Source organism: Belonocnema kinseyi, chromosome 4, assembly GCF_010883055.1.
Source record: "Belonocnema kinseyi isolate 2016_QV_RU_SX_M_011 chromosome 4, B_treatae_v1, whole genome shotgun sequence".
Taxonomy (NCBI): domain Eukaryota; kingdom Metazoa; phylum Arthropoda; class Insecta; order Hymenoptera; family Cynipidae; genus Belonocnema; species Belonocnema kinseyi.
The window spans coordinates 53,665,541-53,685,480 of record NC_046660.1 but is presented as its reverse complement, the minus strand read 5'-3'; the positions used below and the strand labels follow the sequence as shown (position 1 = coordinate 53,685,480).

Below are 19,940 nucleotides of genomic sequence, written 5' to 3'. Positions count from 1 at the left end.
ACTCCCTTAATTCTTCGGAAGTATTTGGAATTCTTTGAATTTGTGAAGGTCTTTGATATTTTTAATTCTTTGAATTTTTTAAATTCTTTGAGTGTGTGACATACTTAAATTTTGGAAATTACTTGGTGTTTGATACTTAAATTTTGTTTGTATTTTCGAATTTTTTTTTATTTGTGACATACTTAAAATTTTTTATATCCCTGAATTCGTGAAATTTCTTAAATCATATGCTTTTTTTATTTCGTAGAATTTCCTGAATTCCTTAAATTCCTGTGAATTATCTGGATGCCTTACAATATTAAAATTTTCTGAAGCATCTGAATTCCTTAGATTCTTCCAAACTCCTTAAATTCTTCTGAAGTGCTTGGAATTCCTTGAATTTGTGTAGCTTTTTGAAAATTTTCGAATTTGTGAAAGTCCTTGATATTTTCAATTAGCTAAATTTTTGAAATTCCTTGAATTTATGGAATTCCTTGAATATTTGACTTTCCTTGAATCTGGAAAGGTTCTTGATATTTTAAATGCTCTGATTTTTTCTCATCCTTAAATTCTGGAAATTGCTTGAATTCGTGGAATTTTTTTAAATCCTCAAACTCCTTTGAATCATCTGATTTTGTCGGAATCCCCTGAATTCCTTAATTTATCTGAGTCCCTTAAAATATCTAAATTCTATAAATTCACCTTGACTCCCTAAATTCGTCTGAAGTCCTTGTAATTTTAAAAATTCCTTGAATTTATGGAATTTTTTAATTTCCTTGAATTTGTGAGATCCCTTAAATTTCTGAAATTCCTTGAATTTTTGAAGAATGCTGAATTTTTGAAAATTGTCAATTGGTGGACTTTCTTAAATTATATCAATTTCTTGCATTCTTTTCAACTCCGTACATTCCTTGAATTCATCTGAATCACCTCAAATTCTTAAGTTTTCTGAATTCCTTGAATTTCTGCAAACTCCCTAAATTCCTCTGAAATCCTTGATTATTTCAGTTACATGCATTCCTTAAAATATCTAAATTCCCTGAATTATTACAATTTTTTTAAATGGTGAATTTATGACATCCTTAAGTTTGGGAAATTCCTTGAATTCGTGGAAATTCTTGAATTCCATTGAATTATCAGAATTTGTGAAATCCTTACATTTTTGGAATTCCTTGATTTCGAGGAATTTATTGAATTCCTTTTAATGATCTGAATTTTTCTTAATCCCCTGCATTTCTTAACTTACCTGAATTCCTCAAAATATTTAAATTACCTGAATTCACCTTAAATCCCTAAATTCTTCAGAAATCCTGTGCATTCTGGAAAATCCTTGAATTGGTAACATTCCTTCAATTTATGAAATACCTTAATTATTTTAATTTTCTTGGATTTGTGAAATGTCTTGAATTTGTTTAATTCCTTGAATTTGCGAAATTCCTTGAATATGTGAAATTTCTTGGATTTATCGAAATTATTTTTATTTGTAAAATTCCTTCAATTTCTGGGAATTCTTCGAATTTTTCTAAATACTTTAATTCGTAGAATTCCTTAGAATTAATTGCATCTTAATTTCACTCAAGTCCTATGAATTTTGGAAATTCCTTGTATTTGTGACATTCCTTCAATTTATGAAATGCCTTCAATTTTTTAATTTCCTAGGATTTCTGAAATTCCTGGATTTTTTTTTAATTCTTTGAATTTATAAAATTCCTTAAATTTGTAGAACTCCTTGAATTTTGAAAAGTTGTTGAATTTGTGTAATTTCTTAAATTATCAATTTCTTTAATTCTTTTAAACTCCTTGAATTCCTTGGATTCTTCTGAATCACCTGCATTTCTTGAATTCTTCCAAATTGCCGTAATTCCTTGGAATTCTTGAATCTCCTTGAATTTTTTTTACTCTTTGAATTTTGAAAATACGTTTAATATGTGAAATTTCTTGAAATTCTTTACATTTGTAAAATTCTTTCAGTTTTGAGAATTCCTCGAATTTTTTTTAATGCTTGAATTTGTGAAATCCCTTGAATTTAGAGAATTCCTTTTATGTTTTCGAATTTTTTTAATTCCTGAAATTCCTCTAAATTATTTAAGTTCCTCTGAATTCCCTGAATTTCTGAAGTTACCTACATTTCAGAAAATATCTGAATTCCCTCAATTCTATAAATTTACCCTTAATTTCCTAAGTTCCTCTGAACTCCTACAAATTTTAGAAATTCCTCGAATTTGTGAAATGTCTTGAGATTTTTTAATTCCTTGAATTTGTGAAATTCTTTGAATATTTAAAAAAACCTTGAATATGTGAAATTTCTTGAAATTCTTTGTATTTGTAAAATTCTTTCAGTTTTGGAAATTCATCGAATTTTTTCAAATGCTTGAATTTGTGAAATCCCTTAAATTATTAACATTCCTTTTAAGTTTTGGAATTTTTTTAATTTCTTAAATTCCTCTAAATTATTTAAATTCCTCTGAATCCCCTGAATTTCTTAAGTTTTCTGAATTCATGAAAATATATAAATTCTCTTAATTATTAAAAATTTTTAATTCTTTCAAACTCAGTAAATTCCTCTAAAGTCCTTAGAATTCCTTGAATTACTAGACATCCCTGAATTTTTGAAATTCTTTTGAATATTTGGACTTCTTTGAATTTTCAAAATTCTTCACATTTGTTGAATTCGTTGATTTTTTTTTATTTCTTGATTTCGTAGAATTTCTTAAACTTATTTTTTTGAAATTTCTTGAATTCCTTCGAATAATATGAATTTTTCTGAAATTCCTCAATTTCTTAAGTTGTCTGAGTTCCTTTAAACAACTAAATTCCCTGAATTCCATAAATTTATCTCAAGTCCCTAAATTCCTCTCAAGTCCTACGATTTTTGGAAATTCCTTGAATTTATGAAATTCCTTCAATTAATGAAATGCCTTTAATTTTTTCAATTTTCTTGGATTTCTGAAATTCGTGGAATTTTTTTAATTATTTAAATTGATGAAATCCCTGATATTTTTAGACCTCCTTTAATTGTTGTGATTTGTTGATTTTTTTTAAACCGTGTAATTTCTTAAATTATCAATTTCATTCTTTCTTTTAAACTCCTTAAATTCCTTAAATTCTTCTGAATCGCCTGAATTTCTCAGTTTAACTGAATTCTTTGAATTCTTCCAAACTCCCGTAATTCCTTGGAATTCATGAATCTCCTTGAATTTTTTAATTTCTTAAATTTATGAAATCCCTTGAATTTTGAGAAATCCTTTGAAGTTTGGAATTTTTGGAATTTCTCAAATTCCTCTACATTTTTTTAATTCCTCTAAATCCCTGCCCGAATTAATTCCAAACCAGGCAGGGTCCTACACTTGAAATCGGAGAATCTCTCGAGGGCGAAATCTGTTTTTTTTTCCGGCCTAGTTGAGATATTTTATCCGCCGGAAAATTGGAAAAAGTTCGAAATTAACAAAATATTTAAATTCACTGAAATTTTGAAATCCTCTTAAATACTTGGAATTTGTAAAATTCTTTAAATTTGTTGAATTTTTTTAATTAATTCCCGTTTTTTAATTCTTTCAATTCGTAGAATTCCTCTGATGTTCTTGGAATTCCGTGATTTGTGAAATTCCTTGAATTTTTAAAATTCCTCGCTTAGCATTTTAATTGAAAATTCATCTTTTCCGTTTAAAATTCAAATATTCCAGTTGAAGATTCATAATCTTATTTTTTTAAATAATTTATTTCGCGGGAATTTTATGGGACCGGGGAAACCGGAAAATGACAGTGAATTTATTTTTTGACCGTGAATTTTACAAAATTTTTAGACTAAAAATGTTGTCCAACTTTGATTTCAACCGTTTTTTAAATAATTTGTTAAATTTCGATTTTTATAAATTGATATATCATTTAGTTTAGAATGTTTAATTTGGCAATCTTTTACCTTAAAAATATTCCATTTTAGATTTGTAATTTTCAAAAGCATATATTTTAATTTAATACATTTTAAATTGCAGTTTTAAAGGTTTAATAAATTAGAAGTTTTTAAGATCGAAGATTTTTGTTATGAAAAACAAGTTCGATTTTAACAGTTTTTTAAATAATTATTTTTAATTGTTTAAATCTTCAAAATTTCACTTTAATTATAATTAAAGTGAAATTTTGAAGATTTAAACAATTAAAAATTAAAAGTATTTGAAGTAAAAAATTTTTGATAAAAAACAGTTCTATTTTACCCATTGTAAATATAAATATAAACATAAATAATTTCTAGATCCGTTCAAAATTTGAGAATTACAGATTGTAACTGTTTCAATCCAAAAGGCTTGATAAGAATTAAAATTAATAAATTATTTATTCCGATAATTTTAGAGATAGATTTTATTGAAATAAAATTTTTAAGCTTTTGAAGGATGCCTACACTTTTGAAAATAAAAATAATCTAACATTTAAGATAAGAACTATTAAGTTAAAAAAATTATTTTTCAATTTTTAGTGGATTTAGCTTAAAATTACTTAAAATAATATCATTTCGAAAATTTTTTAAGTTCAGTGCTTGATTCTTTAATTTAGACTATTGAAAATATGAACGTGGATTTATATTTTTGGAACTTAATTTGAATCTTTGAACTCTATAATTTATAATTTGAATTATGATCCCTTTGAAGAAAATCCCAGTTGGAAGGGCTCGGAGAACCCTTTTTTCTCGTATAACTGGACAGAACTTGAAAAACAAAGTATTTTATTTATTTAAGTATATATAAATGTCTTCGACATTAATAATACTACAAAATTAAAAAAAGAAATAAGTAGTCAAAAGTCAATTCAAGGCGTTCAAAATTTAAGACTTTTTTCAAATCGAGAATCTGTAAATAAAATTATTTCAGAATAAAAGTTCGAAAAAAGAAAAAACTGGAAAGTTTAAAAATTGATGACTTAAAATTCAAAGGAATTGAAATTGCATTAGCGCTTTTAAATAAAAATAATTTTTAAATTGATACTACTTTAAAGTATATTGAATGTTTCAAAGTCAAAGCTACTTAAATTGTAGAATTTAAAATGTTCGAAAACACTTTAGAAATAAAAAGTAATTTTTTATTTTTAAAAGAAAAGTTTTGAAAAACGCTATCTCAACTGAAGGGGAAAAATTCTTGACATTGGATTAACAGATCGCAAAAATTGTAACTGATTTATTTTTGGTATCTGTTAGATATAATAATATAATAAATTATTCAAGCCCATTTAACAATTTTTTAAACTTTTAATATTAAAAAATTTGTTATTATGGATTTAAAAGCTGATTATGTTTTTAATATTCGATAATAGAAACTCAAGGATGCGTAACTTTCTGGCTACTTTTTAATTTTTAAAATTAAGTTTTGAATTATTTATAAACAAAACCATTTTTAGGGAATTTAAATTTCGAGTATAAAAAATTACAATTTCGACAGTTACATATTCAACAGTTTTAAAATAATTTTTGGAATTGTTATGTTTTTCAATTATGCTATTATTTAGCTTACAATTTTTAATTAAAAAAAAATTTATATTAAAAATTTTCCATTTAAAATTTTTATTTTTAAGCTTACATTTTTAATTTAAAGAATTTTTAACTGCTTTCTTAAAGAATCTAACAAATAAAAAATAAAAGTCTTTGATGTTGAAAATTTTTGATAAAAAACATTTTTATTTAATAAACAAATACATTTTTTTAAATTTATCTGTACTCTAAGTAATAAAAAGTGAACAAAAACGTGTGATTGAAAGTTTATAAACTATTTTCAACTAAAATTAACTTCATAATAATATATTCCTAATTAAAGGATTTTATTAAGTTTAAAATATTTTTTCAGTCTAAAATTTTCAATTTTTGACCCATTCAATTTGAAATTTTTAAGTAAAAAAAAAAGATTAATTATTGAATATTTAGCAATATTTGAATTTTTATTTAAGACAAGTAAATTGAAACCAAATATCTAAAAGTAATGAATCTTGTACTGGATTGTTTGACATAGAAATCTTGGAATCTTTAAAATTTCGAAAAGCCTTTAAACTTTGAACGTTACAGTTTTAATTGTTGTATTTGAAAAATGCTTAATTTGTAAGTGAAATTTGTAAATTTTGAGGTATAATTTACCAATGAACATCTGTAGAAAAAATGTGAGTAATTTTAAGAGATATTTATGAGTTTTCAAAATTCTAAAAATTATCATGCAAATTTTAGAAAGTTTTCTTAAAATCTTCTAGAATCTTTTTTGAAAATTTGTGTAAATCTTTGAAAAACTTTTTAAATATTGTCTTAAAATAATTGTTCAAAATGAAAAATAATTGCTAATTTTTTAATTTGTTACATCAAAATTATCAAGAAATTTTCTCAAATTTGCAGGATTTTTTTTTAAATTGTAGAAAAAATTCAAAATTCGTTTTGACAGATTCTGAAAAAGGTTCCAAAATAATTTTAAATTCAAAACCAATTTAAAATAACTTCAAGATTTTGAAATTAAAATTTCAAGCTTAGGAAAGGATGTTTAAACTATTTAAAAAAAGAAAATAATTGAATTTCTAATTTTAGAAGTGTTCAGTTGAAATTTTTTTCAATTTTTCAAAATTTAATGTTTCTAGCTTAAAATATCTTAAAATTTTATAATTTTGATGATTTTAAAGTTCATTGATTGACCTTTTAATTTAGAGCATTGCAAATGATAACGTGGATTCATATATTTTTTATATGTCCTTGGAATTCCGTGAATTTGTGAATTTCCTTGAATTAAAAAAATTCCTCGTTCATCATTTTAGTTGAAAATTCATCTTTTGCGTTTAAAATAGAACTATTCCAGTTGAAAATTCATAATTTTATTTTTTTAAATAATATATTTTTCAATTTGTTGCTCCACTGTGTCAAATGTGACTATTTTCCTTTTATTTGTCCGGGAAAATTGAAAAAATTGTCCCGGAAAAGCCGGGAATTGGAAATCGACCAAAAAATCGCCACCCTGATTAAATTCTATTAAATACCCAAAATATTTATTGATAAATGATATTCTACTCTTAGGGTAGATGCATTTTCTCCTCGGGTTCTCCATTTGGCGAGGTGAACTACAAGGGAAAGATTTACAAACCGGGCCAGGGAAACAATGCTTATATTTTCCCTGGAGTTGCTCTGGGAGTTCTTGCGACAGGGGTGCATCATATCAAGGAAGATATTTTCCTTATTTCTGCTCAAGTTGTCGCCGATCACGTCACGGATGAAGATCTCGAACATGGCAGTCTTTACCCGCCTCTAGGAACAATTCGGGAATGTTCCATTGATATTGCAGTGAAGATTGCAGAGTATGCATACGCGCAAAGTAAGTCACTTCTAGAGGTATTAAATGTCCAAGAATTTAGGTTTTTCACCGGGAATTTTAACCATTTTTACGAAGAAAAAGCTGTTATTTTTTAGTTTATTTTATTTTTTTATTTATTTTTTATTTTTTAAAATTTAGAATTGTTATTTTTTTCAATTCTCATATCATTTTGATAAAATTTTTGATAGTAATTTTTTTTATTTTTCCAACTGTGAAAATAAGTAAATGAATTCTTTTTTGAAATGGATCTCTACTTTAAAGTATTAAAAGTAAGCAATAATTAATTTGACAAATAGATTCTAAATACGTTCAACATTTAAGAATTTTTTTAAAATAGCGGGTGAATATAATCACGAATTTGAAAATTCGGTTTCTTTGGTTAAAAAATAAGTTATTTTGTTCAAAATTCGTTTCTTTTTTGACTGAAAATAATTTTTATACTGAAAATTTAACTATTCCAGTTGAAATTTTATATATTTTTTAAAATTATTTGCTTACTTTAAATATTTATTTTTTAAACTTAAATTTTAACTAATACAGTTGAATATTCCAACATTTCGGTTAAAAATTCATCTATTTCGTTGGATATTAATTTTTCAACTAAAAACGTAACTATTTAATTTTTGGTTCAAAAACTATTTTTTTTTAGCACATAATTTGTCTTTTTTGGTAGAAATTATTCTTTTTGGTTGAAAATTAATTATTTTGGTTTAAAATTCAATTATTTTAGTTAAACATTCATCATTTTTAGTTGAAAATTTATCTTTTTTGTTAAAATTTCTGCGTTTGAAAATAATTTTTTTTCAGAAAATGTAAATATTCAATTTTTAGTAAAAAAAATTTATTTTTTGTTTTTAAAAATTCAATATTTTTTTAGTTCAAAATTAATTCTTTTTGATAGATTATTAATTAACTGAAAATTCTATTTCTTTGATTGAAAAATCAGTTATTTTGTTGAAAGTTCTTTTTTTCTTTGGCTAAAAATAATTCTTACACTGAAAATTTAACTATTCCAGTTGAAACTTAAATTTGTTGTTTGTTTGTTTAAATAATAATTTTTATTTTTACAGGAAACGCAACTATTCCATTTTTAGTTACAAATTGATTATTTGTTGTTAAAAATTAAACTATTTGGTTAAAAAATTTTCTTTAATGGTTGAAAATTTATGTATTTTGTTGAAGATTTATTCTTTTTCATAGAAAATTAATCTTCTCAATTGAAAATCCGTCTTTTTGCTTCAAAAATTAAAAATTTTCGCTCTCTTCACTAATATTTTTTAGTTAAGATATCAACTAATACATTTTTCGTTCAAAATTCATGATTTTTGGAATGAAAATTGAATTACTTGGTTAAAAGTTAAACTTTTTTGTTAAACAGTTGCATTTTTATCCAAGGAAGACGTATTTGTAATAAAATAGTTGAATTTGAAACTAAAAAAGATCAACCCCAACGGACGAAATTTTAACAAAAGATTTGAATTTTTGGTCAAGAAAGATGACTTTGATAAAATAGTTGAATTTTCAAAAAATAATTAAATTCTCAACGCAAAAAGACGATTTTTTTCCAAGACGGTTGAATTTTCAAAAAGAAACTTATTTTTTAACCGAAAAAGAAGAATGTTTAATCCCAGCAGACGAAATTTAAAAAAAAATAGTTGACTTTACGATAAACAAAGATGACTTTAATAAAATAGCAAAATTTTCAACTAAATAATAAGTTTTTAACAAAATAATGTATTTTTAATCATATAATAATATATTTTTAACAAAATATTTGAATTTTTAACGCAAAAAGACAATTTGTTTCCAAGACGATTGAATTGTCAAAAAAAAGTTATTTTCTAATCACAAACAAAAAAGAAATTTCAATCCCAACAGACGAAATTTGAATAAAAGAAAATTTTCGGTAAAAAAATGACTTTGATAAAATAGTTGAATTTTCAACTAAATAATTAAATTTTCAACGCAAAAAATTTTTGTTTTTTTGGAAGACGGTTGAATTTTCAACATGAAAGTTATTTTTTAACCAAAAAAGAAGAACTTTAAATCCAAACAGACGAAATTTTAACAAAATAGTTGAATTTTCGGTCAAAAATATGACTTTAATAAAACAGTTGAATTTTCGACAAAATAATTAAATTTTCAAAGCAAAATCATGCATTTTTTCCAAGACAGTTGTATTTTCAAGAAGAAAGTTAATTTTTAAATAAGATAGCTGAATTTTTAATTTGTGCAAGATAGTTGATTTTTCGGCCTAAAAATAAGACTTAACGATTCTTAAATTTTTAACTAAATATTTGAATTTTTAACCAAATAGTTTAATTTTCAAACAAGTGATCGTATTTTCAATTAAAAACAGTAGCATTTTTGACCCAATAGTTGAAATTTCAACGCGAAAACTCGAATTTTTAACAAAAAAAAAAAACAGATTAACCAAACACTTCCATTAAAAACCAAATAATTAAACTTTTAAGCAAAAAAAAAGAATGTTAAAAAAAGATTGTATTAGGAATGGTTAAACTGCGATACGTCACCTGGTGACAAAAACCCGAACTAGAAAGAACAGGTATAATTTTAAAGATGCATTTTAATTTGTGCATAAAATTTTTTTAACAGAAATATTAGAAAAAAACAATTATTGTTCTATTTATTGTAATTTTTAAAAGATTATAAACCTAAATGGACTCACTTTGAAGTAAAAATGAACTTAAATTAAATTTTCATTAATTTATACATGAAATGTTTGCTATTTAAAAAACTGATAGCCCACGGACTAATATAAAACAAATTATAGATTTTGACAGATTTCAAACAAAAAGTTTAAAAGATTTTTAAGAATTTTGAATGGCTTCTGAAGATTAAAAAACATTTCCTGTGAAAATTGAAAATTATTTTTATTTTGAAAAGATAATTTTGAGTGATTATTCGAAAATATATAGAAAGATTTACAAAATTATCAAAAATGAATATGAAAGATTTTAAGGAAATTTGTTTAATTTGGCAGATTTAAAAAATATATAAAAACAACTGAATTCATTTAAAAAGATATTTAAAATTTCTGAAATAATTTCAAAAATAATACAAAATTTAAAGAAAAAAAATGTAAACAACATTCAGATGTTTCAAGATTTTCGAATAAGATTTGGAAGCATTTTCAGGATTTATAACCATTTAAAATATAAATAATTTAACTTTTAATGTAGGAAGTGTTCAATTTATTTAAAAAACTGTAATGGTTCAATTTTTAATATTTCTGGCTTAAAATTGACATAACGTGAATTTATACTTTTAGAACTGAATCTGAATCTTTGAACGCTACAGTTGATAAAAGTTTAAAAATTTATTTTGCAGTTTTACTGCATTTAGTTTTTAAAAAATTTAGTTCAAAAGGGTTATTAGCTTTCATTTTATACGTGTACATTATTCAGCATTTGAATCAGAATTAAATACAATATTATTGAATAAAAAAACCTTTTAAACTCTAATTTTAAACGTTTGACATTCAAGAGTTCCGCTTTGAGTGCTTTCATTTGCAGCTCAGTTTTTATTAATTCAAATGGAAAAATTCTTAGCTTTAGAGTTCGATTTTTTAAATTTCATTGACCATGAAAAATGTTTGCGAACCGTAAAACACCCAGGAATCTTTTTCTTGGATTAAATTGTCTATTCGCAAAATTAATGGATTAAATCGCATAATCTGGATAAAATTTGTCTCTACATTCATTAATTAAACTTTATTTAAACTTAAATTCATTGAAACTTAAAGGAAATAGTGAAATAATTGTTGTTTTTTTATTTAAACCTATTTGACAAAAATGTATTTTTTTCACTCTATAAGATGGAAATTCTATCTAAAACTATTTGTTTTTTATGAAGATTTGTTTGTAATATTTGATAATTGTTTTATACTTTAAAAAACAATCGTAAAAACACTTTAATGCAAAAATTAATTTACATCTTTGAAATTGTAGAATTTATTGAATTGAATTGTAGAATTTAAAAGAATTTAAGAATTTATGATTTTTAACAAAATTTAAATATATACAAAAAATATACCATATATACAAATTAAAAATTTTCAACTGTAATAATTTATTTCAAACAAAAAATAAGTTTTTACAACTTTAAAAGATGACTCTTTAACAATATACTGGAATTTTCAACAAAAGAATTGAATTTTTAACATAATAGTTGAATATTCAGCCTAAAGTGTCATTGTTTATATTTTAATAAAAAAAGAATTAAATTTATACAAAAAATTAAATTTTCCTCGAAACTGATGCATTTTTACGCAAAAAAAAGGAAATTTCAAACTAAAAAATCATTTGTTTCAAAAAAAGAAACGCGAAATTTTAAATAAAAAATATCAATCTTGAAAAATGGAAAAGTTCCATTTTCTGTTAAAAACTAAATTCTAAACAAAAAAAAGAAGTATTTTCCACATACGCCTTGAATAAAAAAAAAATTCACAATGTAGTTTAACTTTGACCCAAGTAGTTGAATTTTTAATTAAAAATGAATAATTTATAACAAGAAAAATAAACTTTCAACCAACGAGACAACTTTTCAACTTAAAATATAAATCTTTAATAAAAAAAGTGATTTATTAACAAAGCGATTCAGCGAAATATTTTAAACAAATTAATGGAATTGTCAAATAAAGAAGAATGATTTTTAACCAATGAGTTGCTTTTTCATTAAAAAAATGAAATTTCTTCTATAACAGATGAAGTTTTAAATCAGAAAGATAAATTTTCAAAAACATAGTTGAATTTTCTGTTGAAAATGAATTTATCACGATCAAACTATGCATTTTTAACAAGAAATAATTTTCTAACAAAAAAATTTAATTTTAATCCAAAAAGACGTATTTTTAACCAAAAAGGATGACTTTTTAACAAAATTGTTGAACTATCTAGTAAATAGTTGCATTTTTATCAAAAAATATAAAATTTATCTTAAAGCAAAAGAATTTTTTATTACAAAAAAAGTTTATTTTTCATCCAAAAAAAGATTCCAGTTAACTCAGTAACATCAAAAATTGAATTTTTGTAACCAAAAAATAAGTTTCTACGAAAAAATTGAATTTTGAGTTCAAAAAGACGAATTTTTTCAATAAAAAAGGATACATTTTTAACAAAACAATTAAATTTTCTAGCAAATAGGTGCATTTCTATCCAAAAAAAGATCATTTTTGTACTTAAACTTATGAATTTGTAATAAAAAACAAATCTTTTTTTATAAGTGGAACTTTCATTCAGAAAATATTTCAGTTCATTTTTCAACACCAAAATATAAATTTTAAACAAAAAGTAAATTTTCTACGAAATAGTAAAGTTTTTTTGTCACCTTTTGTCACCTGTTTTCAGTTTTGTCACCTTTTGTCACCTTTTGTCACCTATTTTCAATTTTGTCACCTTTTGTCACCTAGTTTCAATTTTGTCACATTTTGTCACCTTTTTTTAATTCTGTCACCTTTTGTCACCTATTTTCAATTTCCTCGCGAATTTTCACCTTTTTTAGGAATTTGTCACCTTTTTCTCCTATTTTTGGGTTTCTCATCTTTTGTCATCTTTTTTTAAATTGAAAAAGTAACATTTTATTCAAAATTACAACTTGCACACCTAATACGGTTTTTATTTCACTTTCCTAATCGACGAATCTTGAACCAAATGATCGAATTTTCAAACGGAGGAGATTAAATTTCAACCAGGAAGAGTTGCATTTTCAAACATAATTTTTAATTTGAAAATATGAATATTTTACAAGCCAGATTAATTTTTAAGCAAGGAAGACGAATTTTCATCTAAAAATATGACTTTACTAACAACAAATGAGGATTTTTACACCAAAAGGACGGATTTTATATCCAAAATGTGATTTTTTTTTAGCAAATAGTTTAATTTTCCACCCAAAAGACGATTTTTCAAGTAAAAGAGAAATTTCAATCCAAAAAGTATGAATTTTCGACAAAAAAATATGTCTTTTTAACAAAATAGTGGGATTCAGATTAATTCTGGAACAGAAATATGATACTTTTTTGTTTTTGATCAAAAGAACTAACTTTCACTAAAAAAAGATAAATTTTTAACCAAGTATATGTTTTTGGAACCAAGAGATTAATTTAAAAAAAGGTGACTTTTTAAGAAACTAGTGGAATTTTCAATCAAATAATTAAACTTTCAACGAATTTGTGGAGTTTTGAACTAAACACCAAAAATATAATATATTACACTTCAATAAAAAAGATTAAATCTAACAGAAAATGTGAATTTGTAACAAAACTAAAAAAAAAAGATTTTTCCCTCAAAAAATAAATTTTCAACCAAAAAATAGAAATTTTCTACAGAAGTATAAATTTTTGACCAAAAACTATGACTTTTTCAAAAAAATCGTAGAATTTTCACAAAAAGTATGTTTTTTAAGTAAAAAAGATTATTTCTTAAACAAAAATACAATAATAGACTTTTCAAATAAAAGGAATTAATTTTCAATCAAAAAAGATAAATTTTTAATAAAAAATATGCATTTTTTACAAAAGTATAAATTTTCGGCCAAAAAGGCTGAATTTTTTTATAAACAATCGTTGAATTTTCACAAAAAGTATGTTTTTTAATTCAAAGAAATTATTTCTTAAACATAAATACAATAATAGACAATTTAAATCATAAGAATTAATTTTCAACCAAAAAATATTAATTTTCTACCAAACAATATAAATATTCGACCAAAAACGATTACTTTTTAACAAAAAACTTTAATTTTCAACAGAATAATTAAATCGTCAATTAAATAGTAGAATTTGTAACCAAAAAGTAGAATTTTGAACAAAAAAAAATGATTTATTAAAAATTCCACTACTTGGTTGAAAGTTGAACGAATTGTTTCAGATTTCATTTTTTTCGTCAAAGATTCATAATTTTAGTTGTAAGTTCGTTTTTTGGTTAAAAAATAAAATTAACAATTCTTTTTGTTGTAAAAATGTTTTTTTTTTAACTGCGAATTGAAATACTTTGTTAAAAAAGTCAACTGATTAATTGTAAATAAACATTTTTGTTGTTATTTCATGTTCTCGTTTTGAAAAATAGCATGAAACTATTTTGCTACCATTTATAAATTCAAAAATTCGACGTCATCTTGCAGATGGTTTGGCTAGTGAGTACCCCGAACCAAAAGACAAAAGACAATTTATCGTAAGTAAAATGTACAACGCAAACTATGACAGTCCCCTGCCGAAATTCTACGAGTGGCCTGGGGACGCTGCCCTGCCTCGTACTCTTCCAGAAAAGTAAGTAAATTCAACAATTTTCGACTGTAAAACAAAAACTTTGCAAGAATTGATCAATTTTTCATATTTAGTGCCCAAAAATCAGCCCTAATTCACTTATTTCTCTATCAAGTGCATCGTATATAAGTCATTCTTTTTTGCTTCGCTGCATCACTTTTTTTTTTTTGCTTTTTATCTTCATCACCAATGTTTCCTAACTGCTTCATACTTTTCGCAATTTGCACCTAAACATATATTTCACAGGCCTAATTGGGAATTTGGGACTTTTCAGCAAACTTTTATCCAGCAAAAAGTTTTTGGGAGAGGAGTAATTTTTATTTTATTTTTTTTTATTTTTTATATTTGTTTCATGAAATGATCATGAGCATTCTCTACATCAGGGTGGCCACAGGTAAGGGAATTTTTATGATCAGGGAAAAGTCAGAGATTTAAAACAAAAAAAAAACGGTGAAGAATAATCAGGGCTGACACACACACAGTCACTTTTTTTTCATATAACTTTTGAGTGAATTTGTTAAGATTATTTCACTAGGAAGTAAAATTTAAACATTTGAAAAATTGTCAATAAATCATCCCGGAAAATTTTAAGGCAATCATTTAATTATGTAGAATTTAAAAAATATTTGAAGCAAAATGTAGATTTTTGAAGCTTATCAAAAACAAATTAGAAGAAGCTTTTTAAGAATTTTGGAATCGTTAAAAATAATTAAAAGAATTTCTTAAGCTTCCCAGAAAAATCGAAAAATATTTTTTATGTAAAAATTTTTATATCAAAAAATTTATTTCCAAAATTGTAAAAAAATAATCTGGTAAAGTTGAATGCAATTATTTAACTGCAAAATTTAAAAAAATATTTGAAACAATATGTAGATTTTTGAAGATTTTGAAGAAAAAATTAGAAGCTTATTAAGAATTTGAAAGAGAGAAAATTTAAAAATAAATGGAAAAGATGTATTGTAAAATTTAAATGATTTCATAAAATTTACAAAAATATGTGAAAAATTCAGGTAATTGAAACATTTTTAGAAAAAATCTGGTAAATTACCTATAAGCTTTTTGCAAATTTTGAAAGTTTTCAAGGGAAAAACATTTTTTTTAAAGATTAATAGAAAAATGAAATAAATGATAAACATTTAATAAAGATTGCAAAGTTTTGAACCATTAAAAAATTGTAGAAAACCTTGAGTAAGTTTAAGAGATATGTATTTAGGCGCTTTGAAGAGAAACGAAAACAATTAAAATCCAAAGAAAATTTCAAAACTTTTAAAACAAAGTGTAGATTTTTGAAGATTTATAAAAGACAGTTTTGAAGGATTTTGAATGGTAGAAACTTGCTTCTTATTTCAATTTATTTTAATATTTTATTTAAATTTTCCAATGAATATTTTTTAAGATTCTCCCTTTCAAAATTCTTAAAAGCTGTCTTTTTTCGAAATCTTGAAAATTCTACATTTTGTTTTAAATGTTTTGAAATCTTCTCAGAATTTAAATTTTTTTTTAATCTTTTAAAAACTTCTTATTTAATTTTCCAATAAATCTGAAAAAGATTTATTGGAAAATTAAATAAGAAGTTTTTAAAAGATTACAAAATAATTCAAATTCTGAGAAGATTTCAAAATATTTAAACAAAATGTAGAATTTTGAAGATTTCGAAAAAAGACAGTCTTTAAGAATTTTGAATGGGAGAAACTTGAAAAAGATTCATTTGAAAATTTAAATGAGAAGCTTTTAAAAGAATAAAAAATAATTTAAATTCTGATAAGGTTACCAAATATTTAAAACAAAATGTAGATTTTTGAAGATTTCGAAAAAAACACTTTTTAAGAATTTTGTAAGGTTTGAAAAGCATCGCAAGCATTTCTTAAGATTCCTGGGAAAATTGAAGATGATTTTTCATTTTTTAAAATTGATAATAAAAAATATTTCCGAAATTGTGAAATAAAAATCCGAAAAAATGTTACGGCAATTATTTAATTATGCAGAATTTTTTTAATATTTAAAATAAAATGTAGATTTTTGAAGATTTTGAAGAAAGAATTATAAGCTTTTTAAGAATATTCAAATATTTTAAGAATAAAATTTGTTTCAATAGAATTATGGGAAAACTTAGAAAGGTTTATGGGAAAATAAAAATAATTTCCTAAACTATCAAAAAAAGTTGTAAAAATTTCCAAGGCAATAATTTAATTATGTAGAATTTTTTTTATATTTTAAACAAAATGTAGATTTTTAAAGATTATGAAAAAAATTAGAACATGCTTTTTAAGTATTTTGGAATCTTTCAAAATAATTAAAAGAATTTCTGAAGCTTCTCAGAAAAATTGAAAATGATTTTTTATTTAAAAAATCTAATATTAAAAAATATATTCCTAAAATTGTAAAAAAAAGAATCTGGAAAATTTTAAAGCAATGATTTAACTGAAAAATTAAAAAATATATATTTGGAACAATATCTAGATTTTTGAAGATTTTGAAAAAAAATGTATTGTAAAATTTAAATGATTTCATAAAATTTACAAAAACATGTGAAAAATTCAGCTAATTAAAACATTTTGTTAAAAAGATTAATGAGAAAATGAAATTATTTATAAAAATTCAAAAAAGATTGCAACATTTTGAACCATTAAAAAATTGTAAAAAAAACCTGGAGTAAGTTTAAGAGATATGCATTTAGACGTTTTGAAAAAAAACGAAAACATTTGTATTCCAAAAAAGATTTCAAAACATTTAAAACAAAATGCCGATTTTTAAGGATTTCGAAAAAAATAGTTTTTAAGAATTTGAAGGGAGAGAAACTTGAAAAAGATTTATTGGAAAATTTAAATAAGAAATTTTTAAAAGATCAAAAAATAATTTAAATTCTCAGTAGTTTTGAAAACATTAAAAACAAAATTTCCGAAAAAATGTTACGGCAAATATTTAATTATGCATAATTTTTTGAATATTTAAAATACAATGCAGATTTTTGACGATTTTGAAAAAAAATTATAAGCTTTTTAAGAATGTTGAAAGATTTCAAGAACAAAATTTTTTTCAAAAAATTAATTTCCTAAAATTTCAAAAAAAGTTGTACAAATTTTTGCAAGGTTAAAATTTTTTAGGAAAAATCGAGTAAGTTTGAGAGAGATATTCAGAAGTTCTTAAAAGATTAAAAAATAATTTAAATCTTAAGAAGATTTCAAAAAGTTTCAAGCAAAATGTATATTTTCGAAGATTTTGAAAAAAGTCAGTTTTTTAGAATTAATCCACGGTTACTTAAAAATTTTAAGTGATTTAATAATATTTTAAAGGATTTCAAATATTTTCGGATATTTTAAAAGATTTCAATGAATTTTTGAGGTTTCATCAATCTTAAGTGATTCCAAAGGATTTTAAAGATTTAAGGATATTTTTAAGACGTCCAAGAAACTTTGAAAAGTTTCAAGGGATTTCAAAGGATTTTAAGTTTAATATATCAAATATAATTTGAAGGAATTTGCAAGAGCTTCAAAAAAATGTAAAGGATTATTAAAGATTTCAAAGAATTTGAATTATTTTAGGTTACTTTAAAAGATATTGAATGTTTGGAATATTTCAATAAATCTGGTGATTTTTTTTAATTTCCAAGAAATTTTAATAAGCTTTAAAAAGTTTAAAAGGAATTTCAAAAGATTTTAAACGATTTGAAATATAGTAAGGGTATTTTTTAATATATTTCAATAAATTGAAGTGATTTCAATAAATTTAAAAAGATTAAAAACATTTTACGGCATTCAAAAACATTCTAAGAAATTTTTAATACATTTAAATATTTTTTAAAGAATCTAATTTATCTAAGTATCTAATTTTAAAAGATTCCAGTAAAGTTTTTTATAGATTTCAATCACTTTTTAAGTGATTCCAATAGATTTTAAAGATGTTAGGATATTTTTTAAACTTCCAGGAAATTTTAAATAATAAGTTTTAATGAATTTCAAAACATTTTAAAGGATGTGGAATATCTTAAAAATCTTTTTAAATATATTCAAATAATTTGAAGTGATTCCAAAAAATTTAAAAGAGCTTTTAAAAGGTTCAAGGGATTTCAAAGGAATCTAAATTATTAAAAATATTTTAAGGCTTTAAAGGCTTTATGGTATTTTTTTAAACTGCAAGGAATTTTCAAGGGCTTTAAAAAAGTTTAATGGGTTTTATAAGATTTTAGGAGATTACAAAAGGTATGCAAGGATTTGATTTTTTCAAGGGATTTCAAAGGATTTGAAAAATTTTATGTTAAAAAATTCGAAGGCATTTTTAGAGTTTAAAAAAAGTTCAAGGTTTTTGAATATATTTCAATATTTATATAAGAATTTGAAGGTAATCAAAGATTTTCGAATATTTTAGGATATTTAAAAATATTCCAAGAAATTTTTAATTTATTTCAATAATTTAAAGGAATTCAAAAGGTTTTAAAGATATTGAATTTTTTTTTAATTTCAAGGAATTTTCCAGAGTTTTAAAAATGTCAAGGAATTTTAAAAGATTTTAAAGGTTTTGAAATATTTTAGGAAATTTAAAAATATTCCAAGGAATTTGTAATAGATTTTCAATTGTTTGAAGTGATTCCAACATATTTGGAATATTTTAGGGCATTTTAAAATGATTGCAACTAATTTTATAGGGATTTAAAAAATTTCTAGAGTTTTTCAAGGATATGCATGATTCCAAACAAATCTTCAAAGTATTACCAATGATTTTAAAAATGTTGTAAGATTTTAGAATACTTAAAAATATTCCAAGGAATGTTTGAGTGGTTTTAGTAATTTGAAGGGGTTTCAAGGAAATGTTTAGGGCTTTCCAAAGGTATTTCAAAGTAATTTAATGGGATTTCAAAGAATTTTAAATGTTTTAAAGTATTTAAATTTTATAGTAATTTTAAAAAATTTCAAAAGATTTTTAATATTTTAGGGAATTTTTCATTGATTTTAATAATTTAAAATGATTAAAAAGAATTTGAAATATTTTGGAGTTCGTTAATTATTTCAGGGCATTTTCAAGAACTGTAGAAGTTTCTAGAGATTTTAAATATTTTACAGTTTCTTAAATGTTTTAGAGAATGTTAAAAGATTTCAAGGAATTTTCCATTGATTTCTCGAATTTGAAGGGATTTCAAAGGATTTGAAATATTCTAGAAATTGTAGAAGATTCTAAGGCATTTTTCAGAGAGTAAAAAAATTTCCAGGGATTTTCAAGCATTCTAATTATTTTAGGGGATTTGAAGAAAAAAATTCAATAGGTTTTAAAGTATTTAAAAATATTGCAATAAATTATAGAGGATTTTCGAGGACTTCAATGAAATTTCAATTCGGCATTTTACTAAATTTTCCAGAATT

General features: G+C 23.0%; 1 protein-coding gene across 4 annotated transcripts in view; it reads left to right on the top strand.

Annotated features, from left to right (window-relative positions):
• The window catches only part of LOC117172080 (NADP-dependent malic enzyme-like), a 130,007-nt gene that overhangs the window by 70,727 nt on the left and 39,340 nt on the right, over positions 1 to 19,940 (top strand). For all 4 annotated transcript variants that reach the window (XM_033359836.1, XM_033359837.1, XM_033359835.1 and 1 more), the window contains exons 9-10: positions 7,007 to 7,301; positions 14,445 to 14,589. In XM_033359836.1, coding sequence (XP_033215727.1) covers positions 7,007 to 7,301; positions 14,445 to 14,589 — 440 coding nt within the window. The remainder of the gene's footprint in view (positions 1 to 7,006; positions 7,302 to 14,444; positions 14,590 to 19,940) is intronic.